We start from the raw sequence: 19,512 nt of genomic DNA on the forward strand, positions 1-19,512 counted from the left end.
TTCAAACTCAGTGATTCTTTGCTTGACATCATGGGAAAATGTAAAGAAATCAACCAAGACCTCAGAAACATTTTTGTAGACCTCCACAAGTCTGGTTCATCCTTGGGAGCAATTTCCAAACACCTGAAGGTACCACGTTCATCTGTACAAACAATAGTATGCAAGTATAAACACCATGGGACCACGCAGCCATCATACCACTTAGGAAGGAGACACGTTCTGTCTCCTAGAGATGAACGCACTTTGTTGCGAAAAGTGCAAATCAATCCCAGAACAACAGCAAAGGAACTTGTGAAGATGCTGGAGGAAACAGGTACAAAAGTATCTATAGCCACAGTAAAATGAGTCCTATATCGACATAACCTGAAAGGCCACTCAGTAAGGAAGAGGCCACTGCTCCAAAACCGCCATAAAAACGCCAGACTATGGTTTGCAAATGCACATGGGGACAAAGAACATACTTTTTGGAGAAATGTCCTCTGGTCTGATTAAACAAAAATAGAACTGTTTGATCAATTACCATCGTTATGTTTGGAGGAAAAAGGGAGAGGCTTGCAAACCAAAGAACACCATCCCACCGTGAAGCACGGGGGGGCAGCATCATGTTGTGGGGTTGTTATGCTACAGGAGGGACTGGTGCACTTCACAAGATAGATGGCATCATGATGTAGGAAAATGACGTGGATATATTGAAGCAAGACATCAGTCAGGAAGTTAAAGCTTGGTCACAAATGGGTCTTCCAAATGGACAATAACCCCAAGCATACTTCCAAAGTTGTGGCAAAATGGCTTAAGGACCACAAAGTCAAGGTATTGGAGTGGCCATCACAAAGCCCTGACCTCAAAGCCCAATCCTATACCAAATTTGTGGGCAGAACTTAAAAAGCATGTGCGAGCAAGGAGGCCTTGAAACCTGACTCAGTTGCACCAGCTCTGTCAGGAGGAATGGGCCAAAATTCACCCAACTTATTGTGGGAAGCTTGTGGAAGGATACATGAAACATTTGACCCAAGTTAAACAATTTAAAGGCAATGCTATCAAATACTAATTGGGTGTATGTAAACTTCTGACCCACTGGGAATGTGATGAAAGAAATAAAACCTGCAATAAATCATTCTCTCTACTATTATTCTGACATTTCACATTCTTAAAATAAAAGTGGTGATCCTAACTGACCTAAGACAGGGAATTTCTACTATGATTAAATGTCAGGAATTGTGAAAAACTGAGTTTAATAAATGTATTTGGTTAAGGTGTATGTAAACTTCCGACTTCAACTGTAAATCACACTTTCTCTATTTGTTCTCTGATGCTGTGGATTGTAGGTAAAGGTGTAAAAAATAAAAGGAAAAGTAGAGGTGACATATGAGGTGAAACTGAACCAAACAAGACTATATTGATTAAGAAATCCAGATCAAATGCTTATCAGTAGACAAACCGATAAAAAAAGTTAATTAAAATGTTCAGCATTCGAGAGGAAGACTGGCTAATTAGGTAGAAGGGCCAAGCTACTCAAAACCAACACTTGTGCAAATAGACAAAGACCTTATCCAGCCAGTTTGGATTTCCAAACACAGGAATACCTCTTCTGACAACATGCTTGACAGGAAAAAAAAACACCACTTCACCCACACAGACCTACCCACCCACCACGTAGCTTCTGAGATAGCCTTATCTAGCTTTAGCAACGTTTCATTTTGTAGGGTTTCTGTGAAAGGCCTGTCTAGGTACCATCAAAACAATTCTGCTCCTCAGAAACATGTTCTGAACTGATAAGAACCGGACCCTCCGTGGGTATAATGGGCCCCACCTGAGTTCCAATTTGCACTGTCATCCACCGCCATTGAGTGAAAACTAGTCCCTTCCTCTGAGGTACAATACCTTCACATTCCTCTCTTTTTCTGCTTCAGTTTTTGTTTCTGTCAGACCGATCAACTAAAAAATCTAGTCCTATTACCTCTGAGATTCTATGGATTGTTCAGAACTAGTTTGAGTGAGGGGAGTAGAGGAGAAGAATTTGGAATGACCCTGAGTGACTCGTCACACAGAATTCTGTCAGACTTGAACCAACTCCAACATACTGTAAGTGACAGCAATCCCCAGAATTCCATGCCACAGAACGACTCAAAAGCTCAAGCCTATCTGGCTTGATGAGTGGCCGAACAGTTAATTGTATCTCACGGAGTCTATGGGCCTAATGCCAACACAGAGTAGAGATTTACAGAGGTTAAGCCACCATAATCAATATGACACTGTTAACTGCACAGCATGTCCTGGAGATGGACGTTCTGCTGCATACAGACAGACAGACAGACAGACAGACAGACAGACAGACAGACAGACAGACAGACAGACAGACAGACAGACAGACAGACACAGAGAGACAGAGAGACAGACAGACAGACAGACAGACAGACACACACAGACAGAGAGACAGACAGACAGACAGACAGAGAGACAGACAGACAGACAGACACAGAGAGAGAGACACAGAGAGACAGACAGACAGACAGACACAGACAGACAGACAGAGAGACAGACACAGAGAGACACAGAGAGACACAGACAGACAGAGACACAGAGAGAGAGACAGACAGACAGACAGACAGACAGACAGACAGACAGACAGACAGACAGACAGACAGACAGACAGACAGACAGACAGACAGACAGACAGACAGAGACACAGACAGACAGACAGAGACAGACAGACAGACAGACAGACAGACAGACAGACAGACAGACAGACAGACAGAGACAGACAGACAGACAGACAGACACAGACAGACAGACAGACAGACAGACAGACAGACAGACAGACAGACAGACAGACAGACAGACAGACAGACAGACAGACAGACAGACAGACAGACAGACAGACAGACAGACAGACAGACAGACAGACAGACAGACAGACAGACAGACAGACAGACAGACAGACAGACAGACAGACAGACAGACAGACAGACAGACAGACAGACAGACAGACAGACAGACAGACAGACAGACAGACAGACAGACAGACAGACAGACAGACAGACAGACAGACAGACAGACAGACAGACAGACAGACAGACAGACAGACAGACAGACAGACAGACAGACAGACAGACAGACAGACAGACAGACAGACAGACAGACAGACAGACAGACAGACAGACAGACAGACAGACAGACAGACAGACAGACAGACAGACAGACAGACAGACAGACAGACAGACAGACAGACAGACAGACAGACAGACAGACAGACAGACAGACAGACAGACAGACAGACAGACAGACAGACAGACAGACAGACAGACAGACAGACAGACAGACAGACAGACAGACAGACAGACAGACAGACAGACAGACAGACAGACAGACAGACAGACAGACAGACAGACAGACAGAGACAGACAGACAGACAGACAGACAGACAGACAGACAGACAGACAGACAGACAGACAGACAGACAGACAGACAGACAGACAGACAGACAGACAGACAGACAGACAGACAGACAGACAGACAGACAGACAGACAGACAGACAGACAGACAGACAGACAGACAGACAGACAGACAGACAGACAGACAATCCTTTCACAGACTACAGGTAGGGAGCGTTGGTGACCGGCTAAATTGGCCAGTGTGAAACCCATGTATCTAGGCAACCAGATCTGATGGTTCCTTTGTCCAGGGTGAAAGGTTGGAAGTGCTCACACTAATCTCTCCGTTTCACGATTAAGTAACAGAAGAGCCATTTCAAACCCCTCTCCTCTTTTTGTGGCAGAAAGCAAGTCAACCCCCATCTCCTACAAATTCCCTCCATGCTAATCGAAAGGTATTTACACCCGAAATTAAGTGGCCTCTCATGCTGCTGTTTTTTTACACTGCAAACGCTTCTAAAGATGTCCGCAAACAGCTCAAATCTTATAACACAAGGAGATTTACTCCAAATACTGCCATGGACAAAGGGGCCTTGGCTATTGTGATGGCCAAGCCGCTGTTCCCTTTCCTGTGAATCCTTCCCTATTCAAAGACCTCACGCCACAAGGTTAATATGTGACAGGAATATTTCAAGGTGGGAAACCGAGTGACAAAGGAAGGCTTTCTGTTCCCTCTGTCGAAGGCTTTATCTGTTATCTACCGATCTTTAACCAAGGGGTCTTGAACAAAGCCTTGGGAGACAAACAGGGAGATCGCCGGACTACAGTGTTGTGAATGTGGAATCTGGGGGAGTTAATGCGTGTTAGACACAGGATGGGCTACTGGGGTCGCTTTGTAACGTGTCGAGAGACATCTCAGAGAGAGAGGGGGTTTGGCGGCCAGATTGCCCAGCTTCCTGCTGGCCTCCTTTTTCAGAGTGAATCGCCGAGCCTCCGGGAGTCCATAATCTCCCCCACAAAACTTTTTATTTCCCCCATCCAGACGCGCGCTACTGTCTCTCACTCACAATGCGCCACAAAGCCTGCTCGCACGGAGGGATTCTCTCCGACTGCGCTGCGAAACGGATTCTGATATCCCAATTTGCTGCCAGACCCCCCCCCCACCCCCCACCCCGACTGGCTCTTCCTCCACTACCCCCCAAAACAGTGCTGTTCCCCAGGTTCCCGTGGCCATGCCACAATGCGGCCGTGCCACCACAACACCTACTAAGCCGCGAATAGAGAACGGAGAGACCTTGTTGGGTACTTCTCACTGGCTGGGGTAGGCGGTGGAAGGAAGCTGTGTCGGTGCCAGGTCGCATTCCCCCCAGCCCCCACAGACACATGGCCCCTCGCAAAGACGCCTCACATAATGCACAAGGCCCAGTCAATAAACGTAGAGCTCATTGTGGGAATTTACACTTGGTCTAATGGCTAAACATTCCTGCCACGGAGGATGATTACTTCTGGGTGTTGGTCTGCCCCCCCACCCCACCCCCGCATGGTATCTTTCAGGCCAGCTGAGCATCCCTGCGCCTGGAAAACTCATTTAGATCCTATCTGGCAAAAAAAAAATGTTTAGAGAGGGGAGCAGAGAGGGAAAAAAACAGGGAGAAGAAGAGACTGTAGTCTAGGTCTGCACTTGATTTAATTTGTTCACTGATACTGACTCAGACCACTTGTACACCTCTTATTTTGGGAAGTGAGTGAGAGAGATGAAGGAGAAAAAAAAGAGTTCTGTCCAGGAGAGTGGAGAAAAGAGGAGCATTGAATTTAAGGTATTTTAGAACTGTAGAAGGTCTCCACTGTCTCGGAGAGAGAGGTTGATAGATCCACTATTTAAATAACCCTGTACGATTCTGAATGACAGTCAGCTGAAAGATTTCTAAGAGCTCTTCTCAACTACACTTCAGCTGTTCACAAGACACCTTGAGCAAATGTTACCCATACTGCATAGCAAAACTATTTTAACTGGGACAGAGGGAGGATTGGGTTGCAAAGCTTGCCCTATGCCACCTGTTAAACTTCTCCCATAAACTCAAATTACCCTGACGTATTCTCTCTTAGTCTTTTCACTTATCAAAAAGCTTTTGCACATAATGATGAATGAAAAAAGACTGTAGGCAAAACTAGAGAAGGTAAAAACACAATGGGAATGGTGAAGTTTTGATTACTAGCCACATCAAAAGGAGATTCTGCGACCGTCTCCTCTTTCAGTCAGAAAGTTGGTCTGGCTGGTCCATGCTGGTATATATTTAGGAGATACAGTAACACTCCCTCCGAATCGTGACTTTTGGTGCGAACTAGTCATCACCTGGGAGAAGGGACCATCAAGGGGACCAATCCCTGCCTATCTACAGTGACAGACAGTTCAGCCCTCAAATAAACTACACTATATGTCACTCCGGATCTCAGATCTGTGCATTACACCTGAAGCAAAAAGTCTCCTTGCAACTCATAGTGGTTCATAAGGACACAAACATCAACATAATACCTACACAGTACAGTATTATGAAAACTATGCCTCACTAATATACTAAGAAGGGACAAAGACCTTTGCTATAAGTGCACTCCACTGTACTTTACAGGGACAGAGACCAGTCAGACAGACAGATGGGTAATATGCCAGGCTGAGGGACAGCTTGCTCAATAATTAAAGTCTAGCGATATATGGGGGTTAACGCTTTATTATACGAGGGCTAACGCAGCATTACTGCGCACCAGATGACAACAGTGGGAGGGCATTCATGAGGCTAACGCACCAATCAAAAATGAAACACTACCAAATATCCTTCAAGTACCTCCAATTACCATTGTGCTGAATAAATGCAGTTATTCTTTGTATGGTAAAACATCTATTTATTCAACCTTGATGTCCACATAAACACAATCCAGAATTTAAGGCAAACAAAAACACTTCCATACCAAGGCTGTGTGTTCATCATGGCTCTGATGCTCACTGACATCTCAATAATGTCACTATTAACTAAATGCTAAAGATATGGTCTTATTCGCCTAATGTGATTGAGATAATCAACACTTTTGACGTGAACCCTGTTCACCAGTGGCAGTGGCCTAAATTTAGGAAAGTTGCACATGAAAGGGAAATGTGTTGGTGTGTGTGTGTGTGTGTGTGTGTGTGTGTGTGTGTGTGTGTGAGGGGACTGACTGGGAGGCCACCAGTGTGAACATTTTCAGATGTGGGAGTGAAAAAGAAAGTAGGGGTGGGAATGAAATCGCGAGAGAAGGAAAGAAAGAGGCCTCAGGCTTCTTGTCTCACTGCGCCATAACACAGGCGTGTTGTCCTCCCTTTTCTCTCGCTCACTGTCCAAACTATTTCTGGCTTGAGAAAGAAACTGTTTACTCCGTGGCCCTGGCCGCTGGAGTCACGCAGTGTTCCCACCAGCTAAATCCACTGTTGCCTCCAAAATGTTTTGCATATTTTCCCTGTAACACAAGACTTAAAAAAGAGGGGAGGAAAGAGTGAGAGAGAGGGAGGGAGAGAGGGGGATAGAAAATGAGGGGTTAGTCCCTCCCATTATTTCTTAATTTTCACTGAGACCAGGAATCTTGGGGGGGGGGGGGGGGGGTCAGATGGCTAGTCTATAAACAGGACTACCACCATCTCATGGAAAACACGTTGCTTCGCTTCCCAAACATGGGCCAAATCAGATGGCCTTTACCAATGACCGAAGGTGCCATTCCGATCATTTGCACAATAAGTGAGTTTCCCCCCTGTTGAACATGGTGCAGACAAGATGACCTGCGCTGATATTGCAGAGCGAGAGACAGTCCCTGAGGGTCTCCAGTTAGTCGGTGGATAGAAGGCGGTTACTGTTACAGACGGCTACACTGCTCCCAGGTCAGCTCGTCAGCTCTCCATCCCCATGTCATTACAGCATTGTCAACACTCATTTCAGCCACAGCTCACATGGTGTCCTGACAGGGCTGCTCCCCTTCTATCTGCACAGAAAAGACAACACTGTTCCAGGATATCACACTATTGTATTTGCACTGAACTCTAGTGAGTGGCAAAAACCTAGTGCATTACCTCCTGCAGTTAAACTTGCTCTAGCTACTGTACATGCATTGAGGGGAGATTCATACCATGTAATCAAGCTTAAAAGTCACATTAGGACATGGGATCTCCTGGCAAGACTAGAGTCTCTCTTAGAACTAGCCCAAGCCATTAAGATGTGGCTTGTGTGAGAGGTGTGTCGTTCAAAAGTGTTGTTCAATGTCAGGTTCTATAATGTGATTCTCACTGTGACTTAGGTCCGTGTGAGGTGGAACCCTCCGGAGCTATACCAGAGGTATTATAGGTGGGAGTCAGTTTGGACTGCCCTTAAAAATGCAGGGCAGGGCAGGGCAGTAGCCTACTGTGTAACCACACAGGCGCATGATGTTGTTTTTCTCAGAGTCATGTCACCTCAAAATCCCCAGCTAACACTGCTGACTGTGTTATTCAGATATATTAAACTGTGGCCACAATCAATTAGTCTCAGATGAAGAGATGAGGCCTAATGCCATAGTATTGGCTTTATGATAAATGAGATGGTACTATCAACAAAACAACTTGATTAGTTTATTTTCTTTGACTTCTTCTATTGACAAGTGACTGTCATGTTTGCCATACTAATTTCAAAATGTTAACGTTCAGAAAATACACGGCATGTTCCTTTACAGTAGCGTGCCCTTACAATTACTCAAGGTTTCATGTGTACATACTGTGAAAAGGTTCAGAGTACCGTACACGCATGCACAGGGATATAAACTAACCTGAGCAAATACCAAAGTAACGCTAAATATGAAGCTTGTGATTCGTCCTGTTTTACAACCAACCAGTGTGAGTCTGAGTGGATAAAGAAGAGCTGCTGCAACTGATAACTCTGACATCAACTAGCCAGGATGCCACAATAGTGCCCGTTGAAGGAGCAGCATCCCCCAGAAATGGGCATTTCAGAACAGCACCCCATAATGCAAAGCAGACACTTAGATAACATTTGGCTTTGATGGTCAACAATATTTTCCCCTGTCTGGTGTTCGACCACTGCACAAAAACAAAGTGCTTTTAAAAAGAAATGTGGTCCTTACAGAAAGTAAGTTGCACAATAATTCTTATAATCTTACATCTATTTCAAATCTGTCAGCCAACGTTTCAAGTGTACAGTGCACATGTAAAAAAAAAAAAGCAACAACAAAAAGCAATTGACTATAACATCTCGTTAGGGAACTGTGTATTCCTCCGTTTTGTAACTCATACATGAGAGCCAAGGGGTGACATAATGCACTTCTTCCAAACTCGGTGCGGTTCCCGGGAATGCCATTCATCCTTGACTGTTTAACACAGAGTATTTCAGCGGCGGAGAGATGATCGCATGAGGGGAACAGGAGAGAACCGGCCCCAGCCCTTTGCCCTTCTATACCCTCTCTGCTGGCCAAGCCTGCCTGCGCTGCCAGCGGGAAACTGAGACCTGGATGTTTACAACGCCACGCAAAACTCTGGCCATCATAAACACCACCTCCATGCCGACGGTCATGAACTATTTACATAGCGAGTGCAACACAGAGTCACACAACCACCGGACTGTGGAAGAAGGGGTTAAAAAGGGAGGGGGGGGGTCTCTTGCTGATAAGTAACAGTGTGTTTTGTCTGGCATTAGATGGACACCGCAGATCCCAGAGGAGCTCCTTTCTTACATCGAAAAAGGTGTATATTTCAACTCATTACAACCTTAGTGTCACTCAAACATTTCTGTATACCAGAGAGAGTGTGAACAGAACAGAGTGATTACTCACTCAATCTCACTTTACACAAGTCACACTTCCTGGAAACGTTAGCATATAATATGCATACATGTTGTGTTCCAAATGGTTTAAAGTGTGAATAATCACCTTTCTGACAGTGTACAGTAAGTTATGCATCGCCACACTCGCACACAGGCACACATAGAGCTGCACACAATCAGAATTAGGTGATAACCCATTTTCCAGAGCGAGTAGACTGAGTAAAGCTAAGCATATGGGTGAGCATATTGAGAGATGGAGCAGCCGAATCAGCCTAGCCATGCGTTAGAGCACATTTTAAAATATAAGCCCAGTGGGTCTCGGGGGAGACTGGCCTCACTGCTGTTTCAAACCCAGGCAGGAAGACAAGTCCCTTGCTTATTTTTCTACTCCAGACTGGAATTCTATATTTAGACTTTCTGCTGGTATGACTGTCTGATCATTAGCCTCATTTAACCCCTCTTTACTATATGACCCTGAATTGGTCATGGCCCCTGCCGCTGTCAAATAGGGGGCCAGCTCAAGTAGCGTTAGCCCCGAGACATGCCTGTCAAAAAATGCGGGGCCACCCAGATTGCTCCGGGAAGTTATTTGGGTCAGGCTCGGATGACGGTGTCAGTCTCCATTATACTGAGTTATACTCCATTCTGGTTCTGTTGGGGTACACAGAGGAGCTCCTCCCCCATTTAAAAAACAAAACAGAGAATACCTACATATTGAGTAACCATCTCCCTAACAATGGCACATGGAGTACAAGAATACTATATCTACTGAAAATGTTTTTGTTTCACAAAAAAAGGAAGAGTAAAGTGTACCGCTTGAGAAGGCATTGAGGTTGATATACAGGACAACACAGCTTGGATCACATTACCAGTCCATAGTTCTGAAAGAGGATGGCTTGTTGTTTGGCCGGTCACAGAAGTGTGGAGCGATAGAATGGCTGTAACCCAGTAAACCACAGGTTACACACATCAATGCTACACACACACACTGGAGGTTGTGACCCATCTCTGCCACACTCTGGAGTCCAGCAATCACAACACACCTAGTCATCCTCCTTACAGTATCAGCATACACACACAAGCTCCACTGGTGCCAAATGTGAGTGGAGGGAAACTTGAGTCTGCACCTCTTGTAAATTAAGAATCATTGGCCACATACGCAAGTAGTTGAGTGTCATCCGCATAGCAATGATAGGACAGACCATGTGAGGGTATGACAGAGCCGAGTGACTTAGGGTATAGAGAGAAGAGGGCCTAGAACCGAGCCCTGGAGGACACCAGTAGTGAGAGTACGTGGTGAAGACACATATCCTCTCCATGTCACCTAGTAGGAGCGGCCTGCCAAGTAGGATGCAATCCAAGAGTGTGCATAGCCTGAGATGCCCAGCCCTGAGAGGGTGGAGAGGAGGATCTTATGGTTCACTGTGTCGAAGGCAGCAGATAGATCGAAGAGGATGAAAATAGAGGAGAGAGAGTCAGCTTAGGCAGTCGGGAGAGCCTCTGTGACACAGAAAAGAGCAGTCTCGGTTGAGTGACCCATCTTGAAGCCTGACTGGTTAGGGTCAAGAAGATGGTTCTGAGAGAGACAATGAGAAAGTTGATAAGAGACAGCACGCTCAAGTGTTTTGGAAAGAAAAGAAAGAAGGGATACAGCTCTATTGTTTTGTTTACATCAAATTAGTTGAGTGTTGGTTTCTTGAGGAAGGGAGCAACTTGGGCCATTTTGAAGTCAGAGGGGTCAGGGATGAGTTGATGAGGGAAGGAATGGGAGAAGGTTTCTAGAAATGGTCTGCAGAAGGGAGGAGAGGACAGGGTCAAGCGGGCAGGTTGTTGGGCAGCCAGACCTCACTAGACGCAGGATGTCATCTGGAGAGAGAGGGGATAAAGAGGTCAAGGCATAGGGTAGTTCTGTGTGAATAAGACCAGTGGATTCAATAGGCTGAGTGAATGAGTATTCGGATGTCTCTTTTTCAAAGTGGTTGACAAAGTCATCAGCAGAGAGGGAGGGGGAGGGGTGGAGGATTAAGGAGGGAGAAGAAGGTGGAAAAGGGTTAGAGGCTGTTGAAATTTAGAGTGGTAGAAAGTGTCTTTATCACCGGATACAGAGGAGAGGAGAGAGTGGAAGGATGGTAGGTCCTCTGGAAGTTTAGTTTTCCTTCATTTTCACTCAGCTGCCCGCAACCCTGTTGTGTAAGCTTGCAATGAGTCACTCAGCCACAGAGCAGGAGGGGCAAGCCAGCTGGGAGGAAATGGGACAGTGCAAGTTATAGGATGTGGAAAGGGAGGAGAGTAGGGTTGAAGAGGCACAATCAGGAGACAGGAGGGAGAAGGATTTAGCAGAAGAAGAGATGATAGGATAGAAAAAGAGGAAGTAGAGTGGGAGAGAGAGTGTGAAGATTACAACGGAGCATGACCATCTGGGTAGGGACTGAGTGGTTAGGGTTGGAGGAAAGGGAGACAGAAAAGGAAACAAAGTAGTGATCAGAGACCTGGAGAGGAGTTGTGGTGAAATCAGTAGGCGAGCAGCTTCTGGTAAAGAAGAGGTCAAGCATATTGCCTGCCTTGTGAGTTGGAGGAGACTGGGAAAGGGTGAGGTCAAAAGAGGCGAGGAAGGGAAAGAGAGAGTTGGGGAAAAAACGAATCGAAGGCAGACGTCGGGAGGTTGAAGTCGCCAAGTACAAAGAGCGGAGAGCCATCGTCAGGAAATGAGCTTATCACGGTGTCAATGAGGAACTCTTAAAGGGCACCTGGTGGGTGATAGATGACAATAATGTTAAGCTTGATTGGACAAGTGATTGTGACAGCATAGAATTCAAATGAGGAGATGGACAGGTGAGAGAGGGAGAAAAGAGAAAATCTCCATTTAAGAGAAATTAAATTAAATCTGGTGACCATATGCTCCCGGACTATGACAGAAAACAGTCAGATGAAGAGAGCAGCTGGGGTAGCAGTGTTCTCTGGGGTGATCCATGTCTCCGTCAGGACCAAAAAGTCAAGGGACTGAAGGGCAGCATAGGCTGAGATGAACTTGGCGTTCTTGTCCACAGATCAGCAGTTCCAAGCTGAAGTGAGACTGAAGTGAGAGAGTGGTGTGAAGCCTTCCTCGCATTCCTTCCTCAAACAACTCGGCAGAACCGTTTTAGTTTTGCGACAAATCCGCCACTGACATGACCTCCACTTACAGCTGCCATTGAGAACCCAGGGGAGACTGAAGAACAAACACTAATTGCTGATTGCCTAGGAGAGGTGAAACTACTCCCCCTCCAATACAGCCACTGATTACCAAAACAAGTCATAAATTGCCCTGCCCCTTGAACCTGGTTGATGTGTCAACAATCTGCAAGTTATGAGCAGTGAGCATTTCACACACCAAGTAGGCTACTGGGAAGACAGACAGCACTTAAAGTAGACGGACCTAGCTAGCAAAAATAAAAAAAGAGAAACACAAAATGTATACTTATCACTCCTGGAGATATCAGGAGTCATCTAGCTATAGCTGGACGGTAAAGCCCATGTCTGAGTGTCCCTTCGCCTTCTCCCTCTCTGGCATCCAGCCCGTGTAGTCAGGCTGAGGGAGCCCTGTGTGCCAGGGAAGATTCCAGACCTCCACCTTCCAGACCCCCACCTCGCCGTGGAACGAGCCAGCCGGCTTATAACCATGACTGAGAGGGTTCGGCTTTATACCGGAAGCCATGGTTACTAGCTTTTAACGCTGTGACACTGGATATGGTAATGTCCCTGCTGGGTCTTTCTGCTTGGTACAGTGCCAAGAGCAGTAAGACGTAGCATACTATAAACTCACTGTGGTGTAAAAACAACTATTTTAATAATTACTAAAATATCACAAAGTCAACAAGCATACATTATTAGTTGATATGCTTCAGACCATTTAGGCACACCAAAATGAATGCTTTTTTGTGTTTTGTTTTATTTATAGCCATCAATCGGACCGATTTCACATGACTTAGTTAGACCTTTAACCTCAGGAGCAAACTGTAGACACTCACACAACAAACAGAATTAGATGGTGTACAAGACCCTGGTGGGAGTGGAGCAACTCTTCTGAAGAGAACACAATTCTCTCTAACACAGAGTGATGGTGGGAACACATGTAAAGCCTTATTGAAGCAGAGGTGGTGGCTGGGTTCTTACCTGTGTGGATCTGTCTGTGAGCCTCCAGAGCATCCTCCTTCTGGAACTGGGCCCCACACTGGTCACAGACAATGGCCTTCTCACCAGCTGCAACACAGGAGAGGAGACAGGAGGGTGTTTAATATGGACATAGGCCCAATACAGTGTAGGAATTATACTAACTGTAGATACATGTACTATATAGTATGTGTGTGGTAAGATTACATAACCTTTGGAACAGACATAAGATTTTGTGACATTTAAAGTAGTTTTTTAAATGTACAAAGTGATACTGCCAAGAGGAGTGTGCAAGTTGTTCTTCTCCATTTAAGATATCATTAAAAAAATATTCTCACACACCTGCAACAAGCAAACTCTTTTTTGAAACACCTGTATTGTTCAGCACTATGTCAATAACAAGACCCATCGTGTCTGAGCAGCATTAAAAGTACAGTATGCAAATGTGTGCCAACGTTGGGCCTCTCCTCTTCACACTGCATTTCTACAATCTAATTCAGTTTAATAAACTTTTTTATGTCTCAGGTCCAGCCAGTCAACAGCTTTATGGTGTCGCTAGGCTAGCTCGCTAACTTGTGTCCTGCTCCACCCAGATATCAAACAGTTATGTTCTGTGTTCCTGTGTGATCCTGATCCCAGGACACAGAGAACGCTAAACTAGACATTGGCTGTTCTGTTCTTGGCAATGTCTCCAAGGGTTACGACACCCTCCAGCAGCAGCAAATCATAACAGGAAGTCAATACTAAGATCACTTTTTTTGTCTTAGAGATGGAGACAAACTGGGTGTCGGTTTCGTAACGACAAACAGTGATATTACAAAACAGCTGCACTATAAGTCTGAGGAAGACAAGTTACACTGACACATGATGGACACGGTAGAGTTCTAAATTTGCCAGTTACAACTTACGCAACACAAGTATTTACTGTATTAGATATTGTACTTGACCTTAACTGTCATTTCACACACTCACAGCACAAGGCATTAGTCAATGTTAGACTTGGTCGGTACCGTATGTTTTTCAATATTGTAAAAAATACAAGATGTCCCAAATAAAATATCTACAGCTCAGGGCTCTAGCTATGCATTTGGTGTGATAACTTGCTAGTTAAGTGGCTAGCTTGCAAGATCAAGCTTATTGGTTACAGCAGAGACAAATCAATCGACTCCTAGATCAAGATCCCTGCTGCCTAAATTAGTTTTGTGCGTGAATTTGTAAAACGTTTTTTTTTTTAATGGAAAGAAATAGCGGCCCTTGTTTTTACTGCTGATAATACCGAATACTCAGTACAGGAACTTTTTGACGGTATGACAATCTGGATACCACCGAACCATAGTTAATATAGGTACTTTTTCACTGAAATATGGCCTTCAGTAAAACATTGCCAAAGTAATACTCTTGATGTTATGCATATTTTAATATAGCGTATGGCCAGGGATGTTTAATGCAGAGTTGAACATATGGTCAAATTAGTCCGTTAAAATAAATACTTAACCTTTGGAGAGGGAACCATGTTCAGGTGAGATTTAGACAGAGTATCTCATTTTAAATTTGCATTAATAAAATCAGCTCCCCCTGCTTCTTCCAGAGACCAATGGAGATGATTGGATATTATAGAGCCAATAGTTTTTCCTGGTTGGGTCACATGGTCTAGAAAAACACCTTGCCTTAACACGGACTAAAATGCTTTAGTTGATTGTTTGTTTCAGTCAACGTACTGTAACCATGAGCCAATACAGTCTTTACCTGGGTGGAGCTAGCACAGTGTAGAGTTAGTGAACCGGGGCACCACAGATGGCGCAACACTCTAACCCCTCCCCAGGGAGGCCGAAGCCGTGTACTAAACAGGCTCACGATGGAGTATTCACCACGGCACATGGACATAAATTCTTAGAGGAAGTGGCAGCGTGATGCCGTGTCTCTATGAGGACAAAACCTCTGTGGCACCTCATTGGTGTGGCTCATTACTGTCTGAGCGGGGAGTAGGACCGATAGAGAAGCCACAGCACACAGTCAGCCAGCCACCCAGCAGGCAAGGAGGAACCATTCTGGGGGCCTCAGAAAAACCCTAACACAAATTATAGTGATACATTTTCACCTCCTTTCTTATTTCCCTTTGATCAATAGAAGGCATCTTGTTAGCCGGACAGAGGAGAGGAGAAGGGAGGGGACGAGGGGTGAGAGAAAACTCCTCCCTGGCACTCTGGCACCATCCTTCCCTTCTCCCCCCGACCCTCTGCCCCTGGGTAGTGCCGTGGCAGCACCAACTCTGCTGCTCAAAATAACTGCTTGCCTCTCCAGAGAGAGAAAAAAAGAGGGAGAGAAAGAAGTGGCTATAAAATAATTGTTCTCCAACAACTCCTGCAGCCTCCCTCCAAGTTGCCACAAACGTGACATAACTCCTGCTTCCTCTCTCCCCAGCCTCCCTCCAAGTTGCCACAACCGTGCCCTAACCTGACATAACTGTTGCTTCCTCTCTCCCCAGCCTCCCTCCAAGTTGCCACAACCGTGCCCTAACCTGACATAACTGTTGCTTCCTCTCTCCCCAGCCTCCCTCCAAGTTGCCACAAACGTGCCCTAACCTGACATAACTCCTGCTTCCTCTCTCCCCAGCCTCCCTCCAAGTTGCCACAAACGTGCCCTAACCTGACATAACTCCTGCTTCCTCTCTCCCCAGCCTCCCTCCAAGTTGCCACAACCGTGCCCTAACCTGACATAACTGTTGCTTCCTCTCTCCCCAGCCTCCTCCAAGTTGCCACAACCGTGCCCTAACCTGACATAACTGTTGCTTCCTCTCTCCCCAGCCTCCTCCAAGTTGCCACAACCGTTAACCTGACATAACTGTTGCCCCAGCCTCCTCCAAGTTGCCACAACCGTGCCCTAACCTGACATAACTCCTGCTTCCTCTCTCCCCAGCCTCCCTCCAAGTTGCCACAACCGTGCCCTAACCTGACATAACTCCTGCTTCCTCTCTCCCCAGCCTCCCTCCAAGTTGCCACAACCGGGCCCTAACCTGACATAACTGTTGCTTCCTCTCTCCCCAGCCTCCCTCCAAGTTGCCACAACCGTGCCCTAACCTGACATAACTGTTGCTTCCTCTCTCCCCAGCCTCCCTCCAAGTTGCCACAACCGTGCCCTAACCTGACATAACTGTTGCTTCCTCTCTCCCCAGCCTCCCTCCAAGGTGCCACAACCGTGCCCTAACCTGACATAACTGTTGCTTCCTCTCTCCCCAGCCTCCCTCCAAGTTGCCACAACCGTGCCCTAACCTGACATAATGGGCCTTGCACAACTGTTGCTTCGAATAACCCAAGTAAAAGGAGGGGGAGTGGGGGGGTTGTGCCACGTGCCACAGACTGACTCTTCCCTTTTCACTTCCTCCTCTGAAATATTACACAACGCTGCGGGCAGTGGGATTTTGGCATTTCTAAACAAAAGAGAAATGCTGCCTCCTCCTACTCACAGCACAGAGTAGAAGGGGAGGTGTAGTGTCCCGCCTTTCCATGCTCCCTTGGAGTGGTCATGGATGTTTAAGGGAGTACCCCTGATTGGAAGTGCCAGTAGCCCACCACACGGTGTCTGAGCTAACCCAATCTAATGGAGCCCCACCACAACACCAACCAGCCACACAGAGCCAGCCCTCAGCCTGCAATGCAGAGGGGGAGAGAATCAGAGGGGGAGAGAAGCAGAGAGGCAGATGGGGAGAGAAGCAGAGAGGGAGAGAGGCAGAGGGGGAGAGAGGCAGAGAGGGAGAGAGGCAGAGGGGGAGAGAGGCAGAGGGGGAGAGAGGCAGAGGGGGAGAGAGGCAGATGGGGAGAGAGGCAGATGGGGAGAGAAGCAGAGAGTCTGAGAGGGAGATGGGGAGAGAAGCAGAGGGGGAGAGAAGCAGAGGCAGAGAGGGAGAGAGGCAGAGAGGGAGAGAGGCAGATGGGGGGAGAAGCAGAGAGGGAGAGAGGCAGATGGGGGAGAAGCAGAGAGGGAGAGAGGCAGATGGGGAGAGAAGCAGAGAGTCGGAGGGGAGATGGGGAAAGAAGCAGAGGGGGAGAGAAGCAGAGAGGCAGAGGGGGAGAGAAGCAGAGAGGGAGAGAGGCAGAGAGGGAGAGAGGCAGATGGGGGAGAAGCAGAGGGAGGGAGAGAGGCAGAGATGGGGAGAGAAGCAGAGAGGGAGAGAGGCAGATGGGGAGAGAAGCAGAGAGTCGGAGAGGGAGATGGGGAAAGAAGCAGAGGGGAGAGAAGCAGAGAGGCAGAGGGGGAGAGAAGCAGAGAGTCCGAGAGGGAGATGGGGAAAGAAGCAGAGGGGGAGAGAAGCAGAGAGGCAGAGGGGGAGAGAAGCAGAGGGGGAAAGAAGCAGAGGGGGAAAGAAGCAGAGGGGGAGAGAAGCAGAGAGGCAGAGAGGGATAGAAGCAGAGGGGAGAGAAGCAGAGGCAGAGATGGAGATGGAGAGAGGCAGAGAGGCAGAGAGGGAGAGAGGGAGAGAGGGAGAGAGGCAGAGAATGAGAGAGGCAGATGGGGAGAGAAGCAGAGAGTCAGAGAGGGAGATGGGGAAAGAAGCAGAGGGGGAGAGAAGCAGAGAGGGAAAGAAGCAGAGGGGGAGAGAAGCAGAGGGGGAGAGAAGCAGAGAGGGATAGAAGCAGAGGCAGAGATGGAGAGAGGCAGAGATGGAGAGAGGCAGAGAGGCAGAGAGAGGCAGAGAGGCAGAGAGGCAGAGAGGGAGAGAGGGAGAGAGGGAGAGAGGGAGAGGGAGAGAGGGAGAGAGGCAGAGAGGCAGAGAGGCAGAGAGGCAGAGAGAGAAGCAGAGGCATAGGGGGAGAGAGGCATAGGGGAGAGAGGCATAGGGGAGAGAGGCATAGGGGGAGAGAGGCAGAGAGGGAGATGGAGAGAGGCAGAGAGGGAGAGGGGGAGAGAAGCAGAGAGGGAGAGGGGCAGAGAGGGAGAGGGGGAGAGAAGCAGAGAAGCAGAGGGGCAGAGAGGGAGAGGGGGAGAGAAGCAGAGAAGCAGAGGGGCAGAGAGGGAGAGGGGGAGAGAAGCAGAGAAGCAGAGAGGGCAAGAAGCAGAGAGGCAGAGGGGGAGAGAAGCAGAGAGTCCGAGAGGGAGATGGGGAAAGAAGCAGAGGGGGAGAGAAGCAGAGAGGGAGAGAAGCAAAGGCAGAGAGGGAGAGAGGCAGAGAGGGAGAGGCAGAGAGGGAGAGGCAGAGAGGGAGAGGGAGAGAGAAGCAGAGGCAGAGAGGCAGAGAGGGAGAGAGGCAGAGAGGCAGAGAGGCAGAGAGGGAGAGAGAGGGAGAGAGGGAGAGGGGGAGAGAGGCAGAGGGGGAGAGAGGCAGAGGGGGAGAGAGGCAGAGGGGGAGAGAGGCAGAGGGGGAGAGGCAGAGGGGGAGAGGGAGGGGGAGAGAAGCAGAGGGGGAGAGAAGCAGAGGCAGAGAGGGAGAGAGGCAGAGAGGCAGAGAGGGAGAGAAGCAGAGAGGCAGAGGGGGAGAGAGGCAGAGGGGGAGAGAGGCAGAGGGGGAGAGAGGCAGAGGGGGAGAAGAGGCAGAGGGGAGAGAGGCAGAGCAGAGGGGAGAGAGAGAGGGGAGAGAGGCAGAGGCAGAGAGGAGAGAGAGGCAGAGAGGGAGAGAAGCAGAGGGGGAGAGAGGCAGAGGGGAGAGAGGCAGAGGGGGAGGCAGAGAGGCAGAGGGGCAGAGGCAGAGGGGGAGAGAGGCAGAGGGGGAGAGAGAAGGAGGGGGAGAGAAGCAGGGGGAGAGAATCAGAGAAGCAGAGGGGAGAGAGAGAAGCAGAGGGGGAGATGGGGAGAGAAGCAGAGAGGGAGAGAGGCAGAGGGGCAGAGAGGCAGAGGGGAGGGAGGGGGAGAGAAGCAGAGAAGGAGAGAAGCAGAAGGGGAGAGAAGCAGAGGCAGAGAGGGAGGGAGGCAGAGGGGGAGAGAGGCAGATGGGGAGAGAAGCAGAGAGTCCGAGAGGGAGATGGGGAGAGGCAGAGGGGCAGAGAGAAGCAGAGGCAGAGAGGGAGAGAGGCAGAGAGGGAGAGAGGGAGAGAGGGAGAGAGAGGCAGAGAGGGAGAGAGGGAGAGAGGCAGATGGGGGAGAAGCAGAGAGGGAGAGGGGGGAGAAGCAGAGAGGGAGGGAGATGGGGGGGTGGAGCAGAGAGGAGAGAGAGGCAGATGGGGAGAGAAGC

General features: G+C 48.1%; 1 protein-coding gene across 2 annotated transcripts in view; it reads right to left on the reverse strand.

Moving 5' to 3' along the window:
• LOC115136001 (zinc finger and BTB domain-containing protein 16-A-like) overlaps window positions 1-19,512 on the reverse strand; it is a 191,420-nt gene that overhangs the window by 56,939 nt on the left and 114,969 nt on the right. For both annotated transcript variants that reach the window (XM_029671294.2, XM_029671293.2), the window contains exon 4: window positions 13,353-13,439. In XM_029671294.2, the coding sequence (XP_029527154.1) occupies window positions 13,353-13,439 (87 nt within the window). The remainder of the gene's footprint in view (window positions 1-13,352; window positions 13,440-19,512) is intronic.

Source organism: Oncorhynchus nerka, linkage group LG10 (genome assembly GCF_034236695.1).
Source record: "Oncorhynchus nerka isolate Pitt River linkage group LG10, Oner_Uvic_2.0, whole genome shotgun sequence".
NCBI classification, from domain to species: Eukaryota; Metazoa; Chordata; class Actinopteri; order Salmoniformes; family Salmonidae; genus Oncorhynchus; species Oncorhynchus nerka.